General features: G+C 43.0%; 1 protein-coding gene across 3 annotated transcripts in view; it reads right to left on the bottom strand.

The window, feature by feature from the left end:
* Window positions 1-16254: 16254 nt before the first annotated feature.
* The window catches only part of HS1BP3 (HCLS1 binding protein 3), a 51311-nt gene continuing 42139 nt past the window's right edge, over window positions 16255-25426 (bottom strand). For 2 of the 3 annotated variants that reach the window (XR_007908204.1, XR_007908198.1), the window contains one exon: window positions 17952-18025. Coding sequence is in view for 1 of the 3 variants with exons in the window: in XM_051810523.1 (XP_051666483.1) it covers window positions 17803-18025 (223 nt within the window). In the remaining 2 variants the exon portion in view is untranslated. Of the gene's footprint in view, window positions 18026-25426 lie in introns of all 3 variants that reach the window. The other variant, XM_051810523.1, reaches the window with a different exon arrangement.

The raw sequence follows: 25426 nt of genomic DNA on the forward strand, positions 1-25426 counted from the left end.
CAGGTGTATCCATGGCAGGACGTGGAGCTTGGCTGGATCCAGCATTGCTGGATGAGAGCAGAGACAACATCCTAAAATAGCCAGGGGCAATGATGAGAGCATGGGGAGCATCTTGAGGCATGGAAGGCATATTCTGCATGGTAGACGGTCAGACATGTTTGTTCCCATGTGTAGTGGTTGCCTGGACCAACATTTCAGCCTTCAGGAGATATGAGGCAATTCAGTGCAGCTGTGTCCTCTCTCACTGCAAGCTAAATGATGTCATACCTAACCTCTGCTGCCAGAGGCTCAGATCAGGCACTTGCTGCTGCTGAGGAGCTGTGTGATAACCTGCCAATCTGCAATCATGTGTCTGAGCCTCTTAATGGATGCAAATGAGGAGCAACTCCATAAAAGTCAACTACACTGGTGTAAAACATGGGCAACGAGCCTTCTGTGCACTTATCAGTGAGGCTGGGCCTGTTAGTCATGAATTACTCAAAACTGCACAGGAAAAAAAACAAATGCCTGGATGGCACTACTGAAACAACTGCTTCAAGCTAAGATTTATGGGAAATGGGCTGTGTAATGGGAAACAGCTCTTTCCTTCTGAATTCACATGCCACTACAGTTTACTATCTTCCACGTGTCCTTGCCAGTCATCTTTTGTCATGTTGAGCTTTTAGTAACATCCTTTGGGAAGTAATGGCATTAGGAATTTTTTAATTTAGAAAACATCTTCCTTGAAAAAAGCTCATCTAGCAAGAAAAAAAGGCAGTTCTGAGAACTACTGTACTCTTGCTTCATGTTGTGACTTCCAATAAATGCCCCCGCAAAACTGCAGTCCCAGTGCTTGGGTTGGACCCTTGGGAAAAGTCAACTGCACCAGCCCTGGGCTCCAGGCACCAGAAGGACTTTGCCTATGAAGCTGTTATGAGGTTCTTGTGAGTAGATCCCTTGGGGCACATTGGAGTGAAAAGACACTGAATAACCGGTGTATATGGCAGATTTATTTTAGAACAACTTCGTTGCAATGGAAAGGAGGTATGTAGCTGTTTTGGTTACTATCTGTAGAAATATAATAATATAAAAATATCATTTAAGAAAATATGTAAGCCCCCTAAATAAAAAGTTCTGTGGGTTAATATACATTCAGGTCCAGATGGGAATGCCCAGGTACCTCCCCTAGGGTGGGAGTTTTACACTGTCTGATGCAAGACTGTGGATCATACTCATCCACTGGTGGAAGGCCCCAGAAATGAGTCTGAGGGCACTTTGGGGGTCTTTGATGTTTTATAACCCCTTCTAAGACCTCACATCTGAGTAGCTGAGCCAGTTATGCCTTATCAGAAGGGATAAATACCTTCAGGCCGATGTGTGAATGTCCCAACACCACCCCAAGGGGGGAGTTTTACAGGTGAGCCTTACTGGGAGGGAAGACACTGGCTAGATAAACATCCCACGTCACAGGATCTGCTTCCTATTGGCCTTCTCCCTTATCTGGCTCAAAAAACAACTTGTTGCTAAACAAAAGGTTGGTTTGTTGTGGTCATCCTCCAGTGGTGGGTGTTCATCCCCTCTGCACCTGGGCTGTTCTTTTGCAGATCAGAGGTTTCACCATCACACACCAAAAAACTCCCCTCTTCCCTTTGGTTGGGAGGTGCAAACCTGACCTCAGCAAAGCACCTGCTGCTTTTGCAAATGGCTGATTGAGCCACTAACCCTTAACCTTTCAGTCTCTCACAGATGCTGAGGTGGTTGGTGGTCCCCAGCACACACTGGCCCTGATGGTGTCCCCAGGTCTGGGAGCCAGCTCACACCATGGACCACTTCTACAATAACATGATCCCCCTATGCCAACTGGTCTCAGTGCTGGAGGTCCTGCAGGGAATCTTCTGCCAGTAGGGTTGTAAGATGCTTTTTAATAAACACCTGAGCATGTCCTGGGCCAGCAGAGAAAGGATGTGAGTAGTCTGTGGCAAGAAGTTAGGCAGCACTGCTGGGGGCTGAGAAAGAGTGTTCCTCTCATGGCAGGAGGTACTTTCCACATGTCTGAGCCTTACAGTTCTGTGTCAGGCTTTCCTCAACAGAGGCTGAGATTTCACTATCCCAGGTGGGAGTCCTGGAGAATGTATTGTTGAAATGATGTTTCCTGGGAGAGGGCAACCAGACCTGCTAAAGAACATGGCCATGAAAAAGTGGCAGGAAGCACCAGCCAAAGCAGGAATGTTGAAGGAGAAAACTCTTCTGTACTGGTTCCTCCACCATATTAGGTGGTGACTAAGTGCTGCCATCCCCAGCACCAGCACCTCTGCAGGGACACCCAGTGCCATGGTCCCCACGATATGGCAGCAGTGGCATTTGCTCTCCCAGGGATGTACTGATGCACCCTGGCTGTTCACTGTTCCCCCAGCTCTGGGCTGATGTGTGGTCCAGGCCAGACATGGAGCCGAGGGTTTTGTAGCTTCAAGAGAGAACATGTTCATCTCAGCCTGACCTTTCTCTTTCAAATCCCAGTGGTAGAGGAGTTACTCAGATTAGGGACAAAATTGGCAGAACGCAGCAAAGATTTCTGAAAGGTTTCAGTATCAACAGAAATTTCAGCTTATTGAAGCAATTTCCTGAGTCTTTTAACCTAACTCTAAACCCAGCAGTTTTATTCTGAAGGGCAAGGAAACATTTGGAAACCTATTAGGCTCTCTACTGTTAGCTATTCCTATGGGAAAATGGAAGTTGGCCGTAGAAACAAATGAACAATAGTAATACCCTGCAAGTCATTCCCTGCCATTTTTATTGCATAACAGTACAGATCACACAAGTATTGTGTCTGTCCACGTGGAGGTGGGGGATATGGACTCTGGCATTCCCCCAGCCCCTGTAATGAGAAATATCTCAACACTCCCAAATACTTAAATTAAATTAAAAGTCAATTCTTCTATATGACATGAAGGCAATTCCAAATAATCACTTGACACACAAAAGCCCCAGAGCAGTAATCCCTTTAAGGTCAAAATATCTGTGGAAATGTTTTTCAAAAGCAGTCACAGGTTTTAGGTTCCCTTGACACTTCTGCTCCCATTTGCTGGATTTATTTTGTTGGGGGTGTCAGGCTGGTGTCAGAAGGGCAGTAGCCAAGTATTGGTGCAGCAGCTCATATTCACATGTGTTGAACTGGAGAGGGAAAGAAGGTCCTGGTGCCCACAGCACTGCATCACCTCCACAGCCACATGGCCAGGTCTGCCCCACAGACCACACCAGCAGCTGCTTGTCACTGATCGTGCTTAAAACGGAAGATGTGTGAGGAAGATGTGTCAAGACCTGTGTTTTATGCTCTAGGTTACTGGTTAGGCAGCTGCTGGGGGAAATGTGCACAGCTGTGCCTCCCTTAGGGGAGAGAGACCCATGCCTCCTTCCTAATAGGCAGATGCTCTAAGTGTCCAGCCAGCAGACACTTTGGACAAGGACACAATACGTTTTCCTTGTGAAAGGCGTTCTATTTTGTGTTCACTGGGAAAAAAGGGGGGTGAATGATGGGTACCACTTAGGAGTAGAGAGACCTGCTATCAACCCCCACTTCAGGGGATAGCTTGTGTAAAATTACACATCCTTCCTTTCATCTTAGAGGGGCACAAATCAGATACATACCCCCATGTCTATATTATGGAGACATGCTTATTTATGTGCACTCGATGGACTAGAGAACAACCACTCTTCCTATGCATACAAAAAAGATGAAATAATGCAAATTTGCTCCCTCATCACCATGTTCATGAGTAGGCTGTCCCCGAGCAGGTAATGACAGTGGCAGTCACTAAAACCAGGCAAATAAATAAGGAACTAGTGCTTGCTGTCACAGATGAGCAAGTTGCCAAAGCAATGCCTATGGCTTCCTAGTCCTAAAAGCCATGGGGAGAATCAGCTTGGATTATTGCTAACAGTGGTTCAGTCTTTTTATAGCAAAATTGAGCACTGCTATTTTCCACCTCTGTCTCTCCCATGGTGGCACTGTGTTGGTGTTCACAGCAGATTAATCATTAAAATCATTAATTAATTAATCATTATCTATCTCATTCCATATACAAAGAAAACACCCAGTCCTTAGAATCTGCATCCACTGGAACTAGCAAAGGAAACATGGGTGCATATACCTGAGTGCTTTGCCTTGGATGAAGTGTAAACTTTTGAAGTTCCCTACCTACTACTTCAGTTCACATCAGGGAAAGGTCTCATCCCACAGGTCAGCTGCAGGTACAATTCTCTTTCATTATTCCTGAAATATTTATCACTGAACCTTTCCAAAATACCCCGCTAATTCAATGGATTGCAGGAGACCAGAAGGTGTTTTTCTTCTCCAGTGTTCCCTCCCTCTGGGTTTTACAATATTCTTCACTTTGAGTTTGAAAGAAACTTGTAGTAAATATGAACTGTGCACAAGATCAGGGTGACAGCCCTCTGCAAAGGCTTTCCAATCACCTTCATGCAAGCCTGAAAAACTATAAAGCAACAAGAGCTTTCCACCACACAACTTGGATGTTTCTCCTCTGTGTGCCACTGCCTTATGACATCTCCGCTCCCAGACACACAGACACACTCTCCCCTTGCCTGGGGTAAAATGGTACAAGAGGAAACACATTTGGGTTTGGGTTCAACCCTGGCACAGCACTTTCATGATGGGCAATAATCTGCTGACATTATACCACACACTGGTCACCACATGATGGGCAAATATTTAAAGGCTTCACAGCCAGAGAATGTAATTTTTTTTTCTGCTGAGAAGTCTCAGAGCCCTCTGCTCTTCTCCTTAGGGAGGCCTCTCTTCACACGAGTCACCATTCTCGAGGAGATGATGCTTGGCTCCCTTCCTCCTCCCAAAGGGTGATTTAGATCTCTTAAAGAATCACCATAAAATGTACTAGCAGAAGTGGTTTTAATATAATGCTGTAAAAGTGCAACTTAACAAAATTTGATGGCAAGGTTCACTCTATTACTGCCCGGTACAATCATTTGAGCAATTGTTTAAAACTACCAAGGCACAAACTGAAGTTACCACGACAAAATCAAAGTAACCAAGTGTATTTGTGCTTAATTAGATGCTGCTATTTTTTGGCCTGTGGTTGGCCCAGCCACCGGTGAGAGTCTATTCTTTTCCTGCCAAGTTATGAGAAAACAAGCACTGATAAATGAGAACTTTGTCCTTGAAGGAAGCATCCTGTATAAACTATAATTAATTAGTACCTCACTATTGGCTGATGGCCCTTCAAGGGCATTTGAAGAAGAAAGTGAAGAGGAGGGTGATGAAGTAAGCCCCCAGACCCATTTAGCCCCGAGGTGCAGCACACAGGCATGGGGAAATTCCAGAGTACCCATGCATGTGCAGAAGAGATGCCACTTGCATAACGGAGGGAGAGACCAAAGGCCTCTAGCTGGGCAGTGCTGGCCACACCTGCCCAGGTAGACATCACCAATTAATTGTATAAAAAGCAGAGAGCTTGTGCTGGGAGTGGAAGCCAAGCTTCACATCAAAGGACAACGTTGCCTCTTGCAGGGATGCCTGCTATCTTGTGAGCCTGCTGACACTCCAAGAATGCAGCTTCTGCTCTGGGTAGTTCTAGGCATTCTGGGGTCGGTAAGATAACTTTGTAAGCAACATCTGAGTGAGAGGGGGAGTCGTACTGAGGGCTTATTTTCCTCCCCTTTCCTCTCTCTCGGGTTCTCGTTTTGTTGGCCACCTCTTGGTAATAAATATTGGTTTTGTTGAGCTTTCAACGGTGTACTGGTTTCAGTTTCAGCATCCTTCCCTGCTACACCAAGGCACAAATCAAAGTTACCATACTACAAGGTTATGTGTGACACCGGTCGCTCAGTGAAGATCTGCCATTGGTAAAATGTCCCTCCGCCTTGAGGATTAACCTTGAGAGGTGTCCCAGCTCGGGGGGAGATCACCACCATGCAGCCAGGCTGCCTGGCCAGGAGACCCCAAAGGTTTCCTTAAGCTGTCATATTGATGGCATAAAGTGGTGTGCTCATAGTCAAATTGCATATGATGGGAAAAGTATGCACGAGACTCCTTATATCCACAACCTTCTTTGTTCCTTGATAAATGTGTCTTGGAAAAGGCACTGGTTATTCATGTGTTAATGGCATGATCCATGTGCCAAGCTCATATGCATTGGTGCTCCCTGTGTCACTCTGCTCCTTTGTGGGTTTTCAGAGAACAGATTGAAATTAGAGTTCTCAGCCCAGTTGTGTCTCAGACCTTTTTCTCCTTTTCAGCCTGTACCAAACCACTGCTAGTTTGGTTAAGGAGTGCATCCATCACAGCAGCCATATCTCTCCAAGGATACAGTGGCACAGCCCAGATGAGGTCTGTAGTGGGGCAGAAAAAACCTTCCATTTTAACACCCCAAACTGAATTTCTATTGAAATAGGGCAGTATCTTTCTGAATGAACTTCTGGTTTCAGAATTTTAATTTTATTTTTAAAAGCTGTGGATGTCACAGACATCCATATATCTCATCCCTGTGTTTTGGTTCAAATTTAAAATTAAATTATAATTTTATATTTTTAGGGGGAAAATGATACTCCAGATGAAAACCTACTTGGATTGATTCTGGTTCTTTCTTGTATGTTTTTTCTTAGAAGCTTTTGTCAGTCTGTTTGAGATTCTGCCTTTGTGCAGTGATTTGAAACTGAGATTTCTGAGGTTTCTGAAACCTTCTTATTTCCCTACAAATAGACCCACCACCACAACACTTCCAGCTACAGTTCTCTCAGGATTAACATGTACGAATCAATTTTTTTAAAGAGTCCCTGTGAAAATGCACTTTTGCCACGAGGCCAGCCCATGGCAGAGAGGGACAGACCTCTGTTCACCCATGGAAGATGGCCCTTCATGGCTTGAGAGGAGACAAGTCCCACATGGGACAAGCCACCCCCTCTCCACTTCCCCTGGGCTGGCTGACATGAACTGCCTCACGTTCCCGCTGCCCATGCCTGTTTTGGCTGCCTTGTCTGATAACAAATGACCCAAAGCACATGTGCAGAACCAGGGCCAAAATAACTCTCATGGCATGATTCCAGCGGGTCCCAGCCTGGAATAGCCTCCCAGCAGCTGGTGGGCGGCAGCAGCTGCCTCCTCCACTTACAGCTCCAGGGAGACCCAGCATGACTTTTGGGGATAAGGGCTCCTGGGGCAGGATCCCTTTCACCTAAGTTTAGATGCTTACAGCCTGCAGCTGAGGCACTTCCAGAGGGCATGTCACTTGACCCCAGGTTAGGTGGAGGTCAGATGAAGCAGCCTGGAAACACCAGTTGTTTCACTGACTATAAAAGGGTTCTCAGTTGCCACTTCTGGGATAGGATACACCATCCTTGAGGTTCGGTCCTTTGCCTAAGAGCAGATGTCCAATATCTGCTTCGTCTGCAGCTGCTGACCCCCAAAGTCTTCCTTGTCCCCAGCTTCAGGCTAATCACTTGTCAGGTGCCACAGTTCCTTCAGAGCAGGACACTGGCAGTTGAGAGATGTGCTTGCAGGGCAAGTCTTGCTCAGCCTTCTCCTGCACTGGGCTTTGGGAGGAGACATATGTCCAGTATTCAGTTTTTTTTTTAAAAAAATTGGTTTTTCTTTCTTTTTTCCTTTTATCATACAGATAAATTTGGGAAAGTTTAGGCTTTATTTGTCTACTTCTAATTAATAAACAAAAGGCACAACTCTTGAAATTCAAGTGATTCCCAAATGCTTCTTTCAAGATATGAGACCATAAAGCCTTCTCATCCACACAGTTTTGAGAAAAAATATACAGGCTAAAGAACTTTCTACAACTTCTTCATCGAAAGAGTACTGAACTGTTTGAGCTGAAACTTTCTTAGTATCTCTGCAGGAGCCAAATAATGGAGTATGTGAAATGTTATCCTGTACAATTAAAACCTGGCAAAGTTTAAGGAGCTAAAATCAGGAAAAAGAAACATAAAGGAAATGGCTACACATATTTGTCTGCAGCAGGAATAACTTGCCACTTAATACTAATAACCATCATGTTCATATTGGTTTAACCAGGTGCCAAATGGGATTATTGTCTCATTTGCAATTTGTAATCAATAGGGAAAGAACAGCAGGAAGTCTCCAACGATTAGCAACAACTCAGATCCCAGGAAACTATGCTTTTATTCATACTCCAAAATCTCACTTCTCACTCTGCCTGCAAGCACCCTGCCCCCCCAACACGTAACAAGGTGCAGTGATGGCAGAAAACCTGCTGTCACAGTGACCCAAAAGCTTCTGGGTTCAATCCCTGCCCTTGCTTTCCCTTTTAGAGAAGTGCACAGTCACACTCCTACGCAATGGCTCGTTAGTCAGCATTTCCTCACGCTGTGAGAATTTCCATAACTGTGTTTCTAAGGAGCAGGGCTGTCGTCAGCGTGGTGCTTTCAAGCTACAACTGAACCCTCCGCTCAGCCATTTCCATTTCAGGCATGGCTACACCCCTGCCTGTGCTGGAGGGGCAGCAGCTTTTCTCTGCTTTGTTCAGAGAGCAGCCTGGGAAACTGAAAAACCTAAAAAATAAAAAATAAAAAAAAAAGGCCTGTCCCATATTTATATCCAGTACCTATTTTTCTAAGAAACCACAAAGTCTATAGTCTTAATCCTGGGGAAAGCCACAGAGGCAGTTTTCTAGTGTTTATGCCTCTCAAGGCATCTGTGGGTTTTGCTGTGACAAGTTGACTATGATTTAAAAAGAAGTTTCTCTAAAAAGTTTTGTCCCACAGTGTTCTGGCACAAATCTAGTAAATGCTTTATTCACTCCAATTCTGAGCACTCTGTGGTGACTTAACGGTGACTGGAGGCTGAAGGGGAAGAGAAGGGTGATTTTTGAAGGAATTTCCAATTTGGGCTTATTTTGTTGACATAATAAAGGAAACACTTAGGCCTTTCCTCTTTTATTTTTAAAAGTCAGTCATTTCCTTCTTATATGTTATCAGGAAAAAATAGGAGGAAACCCATATTCTCACACCCTTAGTATTGGGAAAACTCATTAGCAGACCTAACAAACATTGTTTTTATCTCAAATATTGTTCAAATATTGTTTGTCATTTTAAAATGAAACAGAAATTCAACTGGAAAAGAAATTAAAACTCGTAATACCAAAATAGATCTTCTTTCCTCTCTTTCATCTGTTGCAAAGTCACCAGCTTACTGGCTATCCAGCAGCCAAAGCATCTTCATGAATTTCTAACAAAGCAGGAAAAGCAGGCAAAAATTTTTTAGAGGAAGAATATTTCGAGTCATCCTTATGCACATCACAAAAATTCGAAAACAAATCTGAAAATCCCTTACTCAAAAGATTGCCTGGTTTATATTTTTAGTTCAGCCTTGAGGTTCATGGCCAAGATAGGAAACCAGACAAAACTTTTGCTGGCTCTGCTACAAGTCCCTCTTTAACTGTGGGAAGATTAATGAACCTCTGATTTTTCCATGTTCTCATATGTACTATATACATACATATTATCAGACAGAGAGAAACACGGAGCCTATAAATGACTCCAAAGTCTTAAATCCCAGTCTCTACTGAAGTGTCTAAAATAACTGAATGTTGTTTTCATGAAATGGTTGTTACTAAAATAGCCACAGGAAAGAAAAGGGGGGCAGCAGACAGTGCATCCCCTGGGCAGGAACATGGTGCTGTGCTCCCTCTGTCACCCTTTGGTCACCCTTACCCAGCATCTTTTGAAATGTCCCTGCCAAACAGCACAGTCTTCACAGCAAGGCAAGACAGCAGACAACAGTGATACCTACTATCCCAGGATCTCTTACTGGATCTCTTACTGCTGTCCTGTGAAACTCTCTGTGTGGATCTCTGGAAGAATTAAATGGAATTCGTTATTGAAACATGGCTCAAGAAAAACTTTTTTTTTCCCACTAAACTCTCAGTTTTTCTCTTTTTCCTCTTATCATATGGCTGAAGCATAGAAACACTATGATTTTCTTTTACAAAGCTGGCAAATCTGCAGGCCAAATTGGAAAAAGAAAAATTAAAAAAAAAAAGAAAAAAGAAAAGAAAAATATTAGCAACTGGAATGGAAAAAAGCTGTGGTAAATGAAGACACTACAGATTTCATCCACAGTAATTACAGGATGAGCCACTGCAGGCCAGTACTTTGAAGGGGAAGGCAGTCAATCTGCTAATTACTGCATAAACGGAAATGGGTCAGCTCATGGCTACTCTACAAAGCCAGTCCTCATGGACAAACTTGCAAATACCAGACTGGAGCTGGTACATCTAGCAAGTGCAACATTATTCAGGACAGCCTTTGCTTGTCAGCCAAAAGCACACCTCTGGGCAGAGCCATCCTGACCCCCTGACACCCCATCCAGCCTGGCTCTGTGGTGCCAGCTGGAAACAGGAGAAAGCAACAACATCTCATAGTGACCCCCAGTGACTACTTTTTTTGAACCAGGCTTGGGATTGAGTCTCCTGTCTTGTTACTTAAGGAAATCTTTATTTCTTCTAACTTTTTCCCTGGCGCAGTGCCCAAAGTACTCACCCAGGGGGGGAGAAATGTGAGCCTTTTGCCTTTCACAGCCACAGGGACTTTTGAACTCCATTTCCCATTTCTCCAGGAAATATGAAACAAGGCAGTGCCAAAATCATACATTACCTTCCCAGCCAAAACTGGAAAGAAACGAGATTTCTAAAAGAAGAAAAAGGGATTTTATAGCAAGTAGGACATCTACTTGGGAGTAGGAGGTGTGGGAATTTGTTTTGTCTCCTGCCATCTCCACACAATACAATTTTTTTCCTTTAGTTGAGCCAACGTTTGCTTAATACAAAACTTATGAACAACCTGGAGAGCAGAGATGGATGAGCAGAGATCAAAGCTGTTATAGGAAGGGGACTTGGCTGGGTATTGTAAAACCCATTCCAGTACCTGCTGACCAGGGAACTAGGTAGCTTTGATTCTCAACATTCAAGGTAAAGAAATGTTTGATTTTATTCACAGTAAGAACTTGTTAACATCCCCAGACATTACCAAATGGACTATTTCTTCTGAGGTAAAATCAGTGTCCTTAAATTATTATTGCCAACAGAGTAATCTGAGGATTTTGTGATCTCTAACACAAATTCGCTGGGTGAACTTAAGAAGCAGATAAATTAGCAGAGAAGTAAGAAAAGTGCTCAGTAAATACCTCAGGAATTTTGTAATTTTATTTTGTTTGCTTATATGTTCACCTGAAAACCCCTGGAGCTCCTCTCGCCAAAGAACCACTAAATCAATTGTTGATTTCAGCCTCACAGTCGTAATATTTCAGGGGAAGTGAAAGGCTCTGGAGCTGTGTGTATAAATCAGGCAGATGCCTTCTTTCATTCTGTCCTGTCACTCCTGTTTCTCAGTGGTGCTCTCCAAGTTGATCACGCTTGACAGTGGTGTCACATCCTATTCCTTTGCCTTCTCTCTCCAGCATCAGCATCACCAGGCTTCTACTGATCTGCATGGGATTCTGACAGCTTAGATTGACTGCATGATCCTCCCAGCAGCCACAGGAAACAACCCTTCGATGACATCAATGGCATATAAACATTGTCCTCAGCAGAAAATACCTAAATCATATTCTGACTGTACTTAATGAGTTCAAGGAGAGACTGGTTTGCACCTTTTTTTTACCAAAACCCAACAAAATGATGGCTTTCATACATGGTTGTGATTTGTCAGGGTGACTGGAAGTCCCCCATTGAGAGGCCACACTGACCACAATGCTTCCCCACAGCTTTAACCTCCAGACCTCCAATGCTTCCCCACAGCTCCAGACCTCCAAATCCGACAGTATGACTCCTCGGTACTGGTTAATAAAAACAATATATCTGGGTAACAAATTACAGTGCCTGTTGATGCAGCAGGGGCCAGTGGGCTGTTAGGTCTTTCTGTATTTGGTGATGACTTCAAACTCCGAGGTTCCTCAGCACCTCACTGAAAAAGATCATGACGTAGCAGCAGATGGTGTTTAGGGGTTATTCCACTGCAATTTGCTGGGTGTTGTGATGATGCCATTTGTTGCCTGGTTACCTTTGGTAAATCTCCTCCATCTGACATCCTAGGCAATTTGCAGTATCTACTAACCTTATCATTCAGGGTGGGATCATAGAATCACACAACAGTTTAGGTTGTAAGGGACCCTAAAATCATTTCGTCCCAACCTTCCTGACATGGGCAAAGACACCTCCCACTATACCTGGTTGCTCAAAGCCTTGAACACTGCCAGGGATGGGGCATCCACAGCTTCTCTGGGCAACCTGTTCCAGTGCCTCACCACCCCCACAGTAAAGAATTTCTTCCTAATATCTAATCTCAACTCTCTTTCAGTTTGAAGCCATTTCCCCTTATCCTGTCACGACAGCTCAAGCCCCTTTCTGGCTTCCTTGTAGGCCTCCGTCGCATATTGGAATGTTGGTATGAGGTCTTCACGCAACCTTCTCTTCTTCAGGTTGATCAGCCCCCACTTTCTCAGTCTGTCTTCATAGGAGAAGTGCTCTAGTCCTCTTATCAACTTCATGGCCTCCTCTGGACTTGCTCCAACAGTTCCACGTACTTCTTATGTTGGAGACACCACAACTGTAAGCAGTATTCCAGGTGGGGTCTCAGAGCAGAGGATCTGGATCTGGAAGAGCATGTAAGAATGGTTGAAATCTCCCTCTGATATCATCAGGACTTTTACTGCTCACTACATGTCAAAAGTGAGTTTTGAAAAAGGTATATATTGCAAATCAAAATTTCCACTGACTTCAGGAATCCTTCCTGAGTAAGTAGGAGAAACGGCTTTGTTGTTACAAGGATCTTATGGAGGATGCCGGGAAGCAGGATGATAAAGCACTGACGTTCTTTCAGTCACCAAATTCTTCCTGAGTAACTCATTTGGTGTGAGCTTTGGGTTAGCCCAGAACAGAATTCCTCACAACAGCCCAAAGCAGATCACTATAGAGAAATATCATAATACTTACTTGTTGAGTATTCTCCTTGTTCCCAGCAACTTGAAGCTCAAGGACTTCCCAAGCTCTAAGTGGCATAACCACTGATTGATTTCTCTTCCATGAGTCTAACCTTGAGTCTGTATAAATATTAAGTATCCATAACATTTTGGTATGAATAAAACTTAGTCCTTAAATATCTATGACTAATCAATCCTTTAAGCATCTTCATTGACTTCTGAACTCCCGCAGCAGCACTTAATTTGACTATTAATTTAATTTACCGCCTTTCACTGCTTGTATTTTAACTCAAAGCAGTGCACATGATTTTCCCATCACTTGAATTCTTCATTAGGTTCAATGCATGACATGAAATACCAGTATGCAGGAGGCCATAAAGGAAGATCAGTTATATGGTGAGGCCTGAAAAAATTGGGTCAGAAGGGTTTAAAGATGAATCAAGGAAGGAATGGGTGCACCACAGAAAGCAACTGAGTGACTTTATTCAGTGCTGTTGTTCATGTTGAGATGAAAAGTTATCATATAGATATAAGAAGAATATAGATAAAAACTCACAGTAAAAGCCTTCTCTCCTCTTGACTTACAAAGGTTTAAACTCACAAATGTGTGATCACACTGATCGATATGAAATGTGGTTGATGCATACACACACACAGATTCGAGAATCCTTGGTGACATTAGTTACAGTCATGTTTTTAAGTGAAATATCAGTGCTTTCTGGTACTCTATATCAAATCTAAAAACCTCAGGGTTTGCCCATTCGCGGTAGGTAATGCCATGAGCGTGCTGGATTTTCATGACCTTAAATCACAGGCTGACTTATGTATTCTGCTGTAGCAAGCTCAGCTTCTCTGCAGAAGCTAACATCTGGGCAAAACTTAGCAGAAATATCAGTTTCAATTAATATATTTTTTTTAGAACTCAACCCAAATTGCCACTGACAGAACTAGGCCTTAGGTGCTACGTGGGAATTAGCTTTCCTAAAAATTCAGCAACTGAACAGACCTGAGCAGATGACCCACAAGCCATCTGTGAAATACTCAGCTTGGTGAAGTAATTTGTTTAACTGTGACCTGAATAATGAAGTATACAGTGTTATTTGTCAATTAGTGCTGTACCACATATCAAGCAAAGGTTATGCAAAACAAGAAGCTGCTTGTAAAGCAATAGAGATACCTCTTATGAGTGCTAATCACTAAAACCCCCATCTTTTCAAATCTTCTGATGAGCTGTATTACTAATGTTGGAAGGTGATGCCTGTCAGCCAAGAACAACATTAGAGACCATAATTGAATTTCAAGAGTTGTCAAGAGCAGGCTAATCAAATAGCTGCTACTAGAAGTGATATATGAAAGAAAGAAAAAAAGAAAGTTCTAGTCTGGTAGGATGCAAAGTATGTTGTATGGCTTCCCTATGGCATTTCAAATAATATGTTCAATTTCTCTGGGCTACATTTGTCTGACATTCTTCTCTTGTATAATAATGATTCATTATATATAATTTATTCAAGGATTGTAACTCACCTCTAAGTGCTCACAAATATTACTGCAGCTAGATATTTGCATTGTAAAACAAATGCATAACACCAGGGTTTATGAAGGATCCTTTTATATTAGTTCCCTGACAGGAATGATAGATCTTTGGAAGCAAAACATTGACCTTAAAATAATCTTAAAAATTTAGCACAGGAAGCAATTAACAGCTCTTTCTTCCCTCTGTTTAGGTAATTTGAAATTTTTAGGAAGGCCCTGGTGGCAAAGTATTCCTTGGCCATTTAGAATGGATACAACTGTAAGGCTGTTACATCAGTACTACCAGGAATGTTCCTACGATTATGAGGGTAATATAAAATACACACCCTCCCACTGCTCCGCAAAAGCATGAGCCATTTCAGAGTGGAGCTTTAGAGGTGGTGGAAGGCAGACAGAGGACAGTGCTCTGAGTGAAACAGTGAAAGAAAAACAGTCCCAGCTGGAACAAAGGCTGTGCCTTGTGTCACTGCACTGAGCGGTTTTAATGACAGTGTGTGGGATATTGGCATCCTTTACTGCCCCTGGTATACTGGTATGTGGATATGTAATAATTCTTCAAAAAACAGAGGAGAAATCCAGTGCAAGAGGACAATATTCATCCAGGGCACATCAGGTCGTGAGAAGCTGATACCACAGTGGTGTCCTGACCCCTCTTGCTGCCACCCTCACTAGACATTGTTGTTCTGCCTGGAAAAGAGACTGAAAGGAATATACTTTTCTCTCTTTCTGTGGTGATGAGAATTAGAGGTAACAAGATTAGCTGCAGGAAGGAACAGTTACGTCAAACAGTAGCAAACCATTTCTAATAGGATGGCAAAGAACTGTAATGGCACACCCAGGGAGGCTATGACATCTCCAGTGCTGCTCTCTAGACAGGCAAACTTTTAAGAGCAGGTTAAAAAAATGTCTATGAGAGACAGTACCAGCATAATTACTGCCACTGGAGGAATAATTCGGTGTCCATGTTCAGGTGTATCTCCAGCCTAACTGTGCTCAGCCACCATGTCCTGCTCTGGCACCTACCTATTCTTCCAGTTGTGGCCTCACATCAGAAACACATTATCCCAGCCAGTAAGACCTGCTACCAGCAGGACACAGGACAGATGTTCCCACTCAGGACAGGATAGTGGACAAACTGGTCTCCCAGGGTGCTGCCAGCTCTGTTCTTCATTGATTTCTCTAATGCACTTCAAGAAATCTTAATCCTTTTCCCTTGTTGATCCCCCGCAGAGGCTGAAGATCTGCACTCAAGGTCACTGATCATTAATGGCCTGCAGTGTGGTGGTTTTAGCAGTGTTCAGGCTGTGTGATGGGCTGTAGGCCAAAAATACAGGAATGCAAGCAGTGTCCCCACATAAAATGGAGATGATGATTCCTCAGCCCTCAGTTAAATATACAGTGGCTGTTCATGACAGCAGGTACTGCAACAGGAAGGCTGCCCTGAATTAATTTATCCTGCCTGCTGCTCCCTGCCTGCTCTCTGGCAAGTCATTTATTTTCTTCCCACTGCTTCTGTTCTCCTTTTGCAGGCTAGGATAAATAGGATTCCTAATTGCACCAGGACACTGTGGGAACAGACAGGATCAGGTACTACCTTTGCCCATACATAGTTCTACTTTTAACTGCTCTCAAAGGAAATGTGAGTGCAGCTACACTCTTGGTTTCATACCTATTTACACTTTAATACCATGTAACACTCCTCATGGGTTAAATGGAATCCATCCTTTAACTCTGATTTGTTGCTAATGTACAACTGAGAGAACAACAACAATAACACCTGTGGGTTACCAAAATGCTTTATTAAAGTAAAACATAATAGACATAGACAAAAGCCAATGGTTACATTTTATCTGTCCCATCAAACCAAAATACCTTCATAATATTTTCCATTGGCTTAAAAAGGAAATACTAATAGAAATAATTTCATTATTAAAAATATATATAATTATTAATTCTATTAATTCTGCTCTGTATTAGAAAGGTAAATATTGGGATAGTGATATGGCTTAAACATATTAAAATTTTCCCTCTGAGAAGCTGGTCTTCACCTCTGGCTAGACCACACATGGAGCAAGTTCAGGAATCTCTTTCTGCATGATGGCAGATATCAACCCACATTAGATGCAAATTCAGTATGTTCAACCAGAGCAGCTGAGCCAGACAAGAAGAGGGGTAGTCTGTGATGCCTATTCTACCATGGTTTTCTTTTCCTGCATATTAGAAGTTCTTCAGTATATTTTCTTTTTATTATTTTTCCTCTGGATAATCCCAAGTTTGTCCTCCCTCTTTTTCTCCATTGCATAGTAAGGAATGGACTGCTGTTTTATCACAAAAACTCATTTTACCTTAGTAGAATCAAGCACCATGGCTGGTTCTTTAAGTTCTGGGTAAAACTGAAGGAATAGGAGAGAAACAGTGACTCCAGAGAGCAATTCAGAGTTCTTCCATTAAGACACCTGCACTGAATCACTTCCTGGAGAAATCTCTGTCTCTCCGCTAACTACAGTGTAAGCCCAGGAAGACTTGGCTGGAAAAAATTAGCCCTTGTGAATCTGGAGTTCACAGGAGTCCTACAGCATCCAACATCCCACGTACTGCAAGCTCTGTATATGTCTGGAGCTGTGCTCTTACCCACCTTCAGTCATTTGCAGTTCTACCCAGGAGTCAGAGATGCACAGTCTGGTGTTCACAGGCCTAAAGTTCTCTTACAGGTTGGCATTTGTGCAGCAACTAAGGCAGCAGGTAGTCAGGCTTAGCTGGGATTTCAGTGCTTCTCTGAAATACTGAGGAACTATTACCTATACTCAACAGTTCCTGTTATAAATTACTGACATACCAGTCAGGCAAGAAAAGGCTGCTACAAAAATGCACTGGAGAAAAGAAAAATGGCCTTTCCAGTGAGCTGAAATATGCTGTCTAAAAATTACAGGAACAGCATCCTATCCTGCTTCAGACCGTTTGTTGGACACTATTCACAGCTGCCATATGTACACCATTCTTACCATTTTCAATCAACCGGCCAAAACTGTAATATGTTGAAACTAAAACAGCAGTAGACAATCTGTAGTGCTACTTCCTTGTCCACATTCCCTGCAAACCCTTGAAAAACTAAGGCAACATTATACCACAGCTGCACTGTTTTGAAAATCTCATGTTGAGGTTCTTCTACTCAAACTTGCTGCTCTCTATGTCCTGGGACACAAATAAGCACTGCAACAGTAAAAACACCTGGTCAGCTTTTCCTTCTGTCACTAGAGCTCACCATGAGTTAGGGCCAAGAAGGCATCATTAGATTTTAAAAATACCTATGTTCAAAAAAGACTGGTATCTTCGTTGTTCATATTTTCCTGGATATACTGGAGAATGTCCACTTCATTCATTGTCTGAATCCTGCTTTCATTTGGCTTTGCCAGTGAAGATGAATTGGTGCTCCTGGGGGCAACTGCTGGCTTCTGAGACAGTGGTGGTTTTGGTGGTACCTTGGGTTTTGGTTTAGAGGTAACTTCCAAGAGTTTCTCAAAATCATCTGCAACTCTGGAACGAAAAGCAAATGTTACTAAAATCTTGGGAATTTTTGAATTGCTTTTTGTTTTGTAAGAAAATGCAATCTTTCAAAATATAACTTTCTGCAGGAAAGAATCTACTTTGATGAATCTACTTTCTCTTTCCACAGAACTTTCCATAAGAACTGTCTTTTATAATGTGGCTTCTCAGTTCATTGTTCAAGTTAATTAATTTTACAGCATGTTTTCAAATGTCTAAATTAAAAGCAATTTGCAATTATCAAATGAAAGAGAACTTTATTTTAGTTTCGGAAACAAACGTTTTTAATTTGTGACAGGATGATTTGCTTCCCATACATTTTCATGGGAAACTAAAATTTTTCACATTCAGCTCTGATTCCTCTTCATTGCCATCACCCAAAACTGAGACCATGCTCAGTCATGAGAGAGTGGAAATGGATTTAAAAATATCGTGTTCACATTTGCTTCCGGGAAACTGAAGAAGTTTTGCAATCTGTGACCATATACAACAACTCTTTTTTTGTGACAATTTCCCTCTATTTCCTAGTGAAATAAGCCAGAGCACTTCAAACAGTTCAGGATATTTTCTACCTGCATTGTTTGACCTTATCAGAGATGCAGCAGGCTGTGTATGCCAAACTCTGTTCCCACATGAGCTGTTAAAGATTTTGAGAGAGCCTCTATAATAGACTGTCTTGTAACTCCAAGGGCTGTCTGCCTTTGAAAAGTGAATATATGGAGGAAAAGAAAAGAAGGTTGCTCTCCAGCAGCTCCACTCACTGGAACAGGATAACACATAGGAGTCTAAGGAAGACGCCTTTTAATTTCCCCTTCCACATACCCCATAGGTAGGCAGTCCCTGGAGCATGAATGAGTCATTTCACATCAGGTATTTTTTGGTTCTTCCACTCTTTGCCTTTTGTAATTAGAATCATAGAATCATAGAATATCCTGAGTTAGAACAGATCCACAAGGATCACTGAGTCCAACTCTTAGCCCTGCACAGGACACCCCAATAGTCACACCATGTGCCTGAGAGCATTGTCCAAAACGCATCTTGAACTCTGTGAGGCTTGGAGTTGTGACTACTGCCCTGGGGAGCCTGTTCCAGTGCTCAACCACCCTCTAGGGGAAGAACCTTTTCCTGATATCCAGTTAATATCTTCCTCACTACCAGGCAATGAGGTCATCTTAGGGGAGGTATTACCTATATCCCTGTGAAACCACTGGGATAACTTCTGTTGACTAAAAGGGACACTGATTCCTCCCTTTCTCTCTTTATTTGCCAGTAGTCTTAGAAGAAATACTGTAAATGCCTCTGCCACATGGCAGAACAATTGGTAGGGCTTTCTGCAGACAATTAAAGCAAAGCTGAGCTTTTCCATAATTTGGGAAGCAACTGATGAGGGCAACTGTCCAGGACCATGAGGAACATGATCAACAGAAGAAGCAACCTCACAGAGACACTTCATCCTCCATCTCCAGTGAATATTGTTTGAATGTAAAAACCACAGGTACTTCAAGAGCTCCAGACCCCTCAGCTAAGGATCCCACTATTACTAAGACAAACTGCATGATTTCAAGGGTTTCTTTTTTGTGTTGACTCTCATTAAAAGCTGTGAGAAACTTACAACTGTTCTGCCCAGGCTGAGACAAACTACACTCACCATGAATTGGCCATAAAGTCAACATGGTTCAGCCCAAATTTTCTGCTGTACAGACATTCAGAACCTTTTAAGGAAAAGACATTCCTGAAGTCAGACAGGTCTTTCTGTGACTCCCAAAAGGAATCTAAAAAGAATCAGTTTTAACCAAGGCTACTCTTTTAAAATTAATTGCCTGAACACTGATATCTAAAACTGGGAAATATCTAAACAGATCAACTGATGGACAGAGTAGTCCACTGCCCCAGAGCTCCGCACCTTGAACTCTACCTGTGATATTCCAGCAGGCAGCTCCTCAAATTTCATCCTCCAAATAACTCTAGAGATTATATTTTCCTTTATTTAGATAAGATTTCTGATGTCTTTTAGTTTTCATGATTCCCTGTGAGTGACACATCCCACTTAACCTACAAAACACACTCTATGTATTTCTGAATTTCTCATCTACGTAGAAGAAATTAATTTCATTTAAGACCAGGCCTTTCTGTTTGCTGCAAACTCTGATATCCCAGAGATATCATACCTGTGATCACATTGCCAAGACATGTTCTTGTTCTCTTTGGTCTGTAATAAACAAAACATGTCAGGGCTGGTATTTCTGCAGTCTCACTAACTGATCTGATGCCTCCTTTCCTGGCATAAACAAATACTGAATGAATCAGTGTCCATGTCACAAAGTTCCCGTCATAAATAACAGAAACCATAATAACCAGAGAACAACACACAATATACATAGAGACCCTATGGAGGAAGCATGATTTTGAAGTAAGTGCACTGCCCAGAAGGAGCAGCAGTAAATCCAGCTCATTACCTGATCAGATGGTACAGATTCCTGAATTCTCTACTCCTGTGTGGCTCTATACTAATTTCTGTGCTAACCACAGCAACAAACTACTCAACAAGCCAAAAGTACCCTCAAAAGGTCCAGTCCAGTAGGTTATTGGGTTTTTTAGGAAGTGGGGGGTTGGTACAGTGCTTTGAAGCCAAAGATTCTGCAGGGGATGATTTTTCAAAGTCTGGAATCTGTTCATGTAATTTCCTTTGTCCTGGATTTTTTCAAGACTTGGGTTAGACAGAAGTCTCTCACAGACAATACAGATAATATGTGGTCTTTGTCTCAAAACCTGCTTTTCAGTGCTGCAGTGGCAGGCAAACTGTTTGATCCACTGCTGTTTGATCATGTGAGACACAACTGTCTTTGCAAAACTAAAGAGGTAAAATGCAAAATGCCTCAGGCAGAGATAGAAACAAGGACTACTATTTCTTGAGAAGCAAATGAGTTGTTACAGTGCATAACTACTACCATATTTAACTCCAGGCCAGGAGGAGGAAGAAAAAATCAAGCAACTATTCTGAAACAAGATTAAAGGAAGAACCTTCCCATTCCCATCTTTTTATAGACCACCAGGCACACAATCCGTGTAATTAATCATTCTTTAATTAGTCTCTCTCATTTTCTGTAATGGAAAAGCAGTGGCACATTGTTTAAAATTCCTGCCATACTGTTGTGCTGATTCACAGACTCTATTGGTGCAAATTCTCTTTGTTTCCAGACACAGAAAGCAATCAAAACCCTTACTGAAGAAAGGCTGTCACAAAGCCCTACAAAATGACTGATGGCATGTGGTCTTCAGGAGAGCAAACGAGTTCTGACTTGGAGACGACACAGTCGCCATCCAAACATCAACATTTTAGATGCCACTTCTCTGAACTCTGTCCTGTCTCTTTGGACAAAATCTTTGGGACAGGAATGACTATGTGCATGTACAGCATGATGGGAACAGTGTACTCTGCTTGCTGGGAATGCTCTAATGAGAAGAATCAGTAATGAAAGCGAGAGACAAAGACTCCCATAATTTCCTAAAGTATCCAAAAAGGCTCATGCTTGAAGCTCTGTTGCGCAACTAATAGCAGTTCTTGCAGAACAGACTTTTATCTTTCCCTATCTTATTATCTTTATTTTGTCTGGTGTTAATTACACGCACAAGAGATACCTTAGTGAAGCCTTGGGGAGTGGTGTAATATCACATCTATAACTTTAGAAAAGATTTGGACCCATAAATAGACAGGAGGCTTCAAAGTATCTCTGAACCATCACTGCTACCATGGTCACTGGAGACAGTGTGGTGTCTAGCAGGGCCCAGGGAAACACACAGGCTGGAGTTAACCACAGGAATGCCAAGCACTGGGGGCCATGTAGAAGGTATCTCCCTTTCTGCTTCAGCTTTCCCCTGCAATCCACTATAGGTAAATTCATAGTGGTATTTTAACCAGGACCAGGAAATATGTCTGGATACTAGAACGTGCAAATTTGTACTGCTGAAATGCTACGAGAACCACTGGCACAGCTTTAGTCTGGGACAGATCTGCCCTCCTCCAAAAAACTCTCCGGCACAACTCGGAGCTGGTGCAGGACAGGGACCATTCCCAGGAGGCAGTTGTATACACTCACCTTGTTCTGAAGCTGGAGAGAGTCCCAACAGCATGGATGCAGACCCTGGTGCTGCCCGGCCAAGAGCCAGAGAATGGGCTCATTAGCACAGGTAAGTCCTACACACATATGCTCACAAGCCCTCTGAGGAAAACAGCCTGCTGGTTACATCAGGCTCACCCAGGAAATGAGACAAGTCAATTTTTCCAGTCTGAAGAAGTTCAAACCTCTGTCTCCTGCTTCTCTAGAAAGTTCCCTGATCACCAGACAAAGGTGCAGCTGGGGCATGGGAAAGCAGGCAGCTTTTGCCCCCTGAGCTGACAATGTCAAAAATGCAAACAGCCAGGGGCAAGATCCTTGAAATGTGGTGAGTCTCAAGTCCAGCAAAAACATTTCTTGCTGCACTAGGAGAGGTCAGGACTTCAGGCCACCTCTCTGCATTATTCTGTACAACCTATACATGTTCCTAAGGGTAGGGCAAGGATTAATGCTTCCTGTCTGGTAAAAGCCTTTTTATTCTGTTAGCCAAGTTTATTTTTATAGGTGTTCCAGTGTTTGTAAATAGCAACCCTAAACATCACATGAAGAATTAAATGAAGAAAGTAAATGCTTGAAAACCATCACAGAAGAATGTATTTGTTTATTGTAACCTAAATCAAAGATCTTTCCCCACAGTTAGGTCACAGCAAGCGAGAGAAACTGCCCTGGAGTGGTCAGGAGCTTTCTGACTCAGTTACTGCAATCTCCTCTACCACCTGCCCATTGCTCAAACAACCCTTTGCCCAAAGGATCTATATTAAAACCCTCTGGAGTTTCTCAAAGCTCTTTTTCCAACTATGGTGCTGTTCTCATACCCCCAGAATGAGGCAAAAGTGCTGGTGATGGTGCCCCACATGACTTCTGGCTAGTCTGAAGATGTAAGTATTGTTCTCTGAATTCAGTATCTGCTAATGCCTGCTCAAAGATGATCACACAAACTTTTTCTGCCTCAGAGGTGGCAACGGCTCCTTGGCAAACCGGAAGCTGATAAACCTCTAGTCACACAATCACAGAATCTTCTGAGTTGGAAGGGACCCACAAGGGACCAGTCCAAATCTTCAGTCAACAGCCCACATGGAAATCAAGCCCATGACCTTGGCATGATTAACACTATGCTCTAATCAACAGAGATAACTTCAGGGTTTGTATGGACTGAATGGTTAGAAATGGGCAGTGTTAGGATGTGGTTTCACAAACAGTTTCAGCCTCTAACACTGCAATGCTCCTGAAAGGGTCATCAGTGTAATCCTAAGAAAGAACACACCAGGTCTGCCATCTCAGGGCAAAAAACTGGGATCCTGCTGCTAACACATTTTTAAGCACTGGAAAAAGACAAATGTTGTGCTGACAGCTGCTTCCTTCCATCTCAGCTCCCTATTCATTATCAAAGGTGAAGCTAATTAAATCTCTCCTAAAAAGCTGCTCAGACAACTGCGATAATTACTTCAGGCTAGGATGTGCGATAATTTATGTAATTCTGTGGGCCCACAGAGCTGCTGCAACATTCACAGGATCAATTCTAGCATTGGTTTTCCAAAAAAACCTGATCCATCACACCAGACAGGCATGATTCAGATTAATGAGGTAGAAGAGCGCATGCCTGCAGGGCTATGATCTCACTGGCATAATGGAGACATGGTGGGAAGGCTCCTGTGACTGGAGTGTTGGATTGGAAGGATATAGGCTCTTTAAGGACAGGCAGGGGACACAAGGAGGGACTGTCATCCCCTATGTCAATGACTACCTGGAGTGCATAGAGCTCAGCCTGGGGATGGATGAGGAGCCATCTAGGAACTTATGGGGCAGGATTAAAGCAAGGGCAGGGACGGGTGACATTATAGTGGGAGTCTGCTACAGGCCACCTGGTCAGGAAGACTGAGGGGGTAAGGTCCTCTATAGACAGCATCAGACTCATGTTCACAAACCTTGGTCCTCAAAGAGGACTTCAACCACTCCAATATTTGTTGGAAGGACAACCAGCAGGCCATAAGCAATCTAGAAGGTTCCTGGAACGTGTTGAGGCCAAATTACTTCTCCAAGTGATAGAGAAGCCAACAAGGAGAGGTGCTATGCTGGACTTTATTCTCACCAACAAGGAGGGGCTGGTGGAGAATATGACACTCAAGGGCAGCCTTGGCTGCAGTGACCATGAAATGGTGAAGTCTCTTAGGGCAGTGAAGAGGGTGCACAGCAAGCTCAGTACCCCGGATTTCAGGAAAGCAGTCTTTGGCCTCTTCAGGGACCTGCTTAGTAGAGTACCATGGGATAAAGCCCTGGAGGGAAGAGGGGCCCAAGAAAGCTGGTTAATATTCAAGGATAACTTTCTCCAAGCTCAGAGCAACACACTCCAGCAAAGAGAAATCAGGCAAAACCATCTGGTTGCCTACCCCTCTCTTTCTCAAAGCACATCCTATGAAGGAAGAGTAAGACATGATCCTGTTTTTCTGAAGGCAACGCAAGGGGACTTGACCTTGCTGGTTCCTACCACAGGAATTATCTCTTTTCCACAGGTTCTGGAAGGACATGAAGTATAGACAGACACCTTACTGATGTATTATGGCAGACCTAGTGGTAGGAAACAGTGCCTGCATCTACTAAGCCAGTGGTTAGGGTGAGGTAGCTCAGCAAGATTTCCCATCACCATCACTTAATATCTGTCAGTAGGCCAAGAAATTAGTAACCAGTAAAAGGCTGGTCAATGGACAGGAAGAGGGAAGATATTTGTTTGAACGGACATGGCTATTTTTCCATAAAAAGAAACCCTCCATTACATTAACAGAGAAACTGGTTCTTCTCTATGCTTGTTAATGTAAAGTAGGTGATTCTATTTAAAACAGTAGTTCTCATTTCATATGAGCAGGTATTTAGAGAGAGCAGAGTCTTCAGTTTGCAATGAGAATATTTATCATATTCTCTTCTCCCTCATGTTGTGACAAGTACAGCCCACGTACATTTTGCAGACTCGTTTGTCTCCCTAACAGTCTCTGCCTCAAGATTTACAGTCACTGCTGAGGATACACTGCTGTGCTGACAGTGCTGTGGTGCTACTGCTGCTACAACCACTCAGGTACCATAAAGATCACGAAAGATTTGGCAGCTCCCGTGTTCTGCTCTGAACAATATCTTTTCCCCATCTCCCCTTTGGAAGAAGAAGGTTCTGCCTTCCTCTGCCTTGGGCAGTGCTCTCCTAACTCTGCCCATGATTCACAGTGAGTCAGACACTTCTCAGATCTACCACATGCACATGAACAGACTCTGTAGTACATGTGAATGTTCA

This window comes from Manacus candei, unplaced genomic scaffold, assembly GCF_025592945.1.
Source record: "Manacus candei isolate 608988 ecotype Guabito, Panama unplaced genomic scaffold, ASM2559294v1 h1tg000007l, whole genome shotgun sequence".
NCBI classification, from domain to species: Eukaryota; Metazoa; Chordata; class Aves; order Passeriformes; family Pipridae; genus Manacus; species Manacus candei.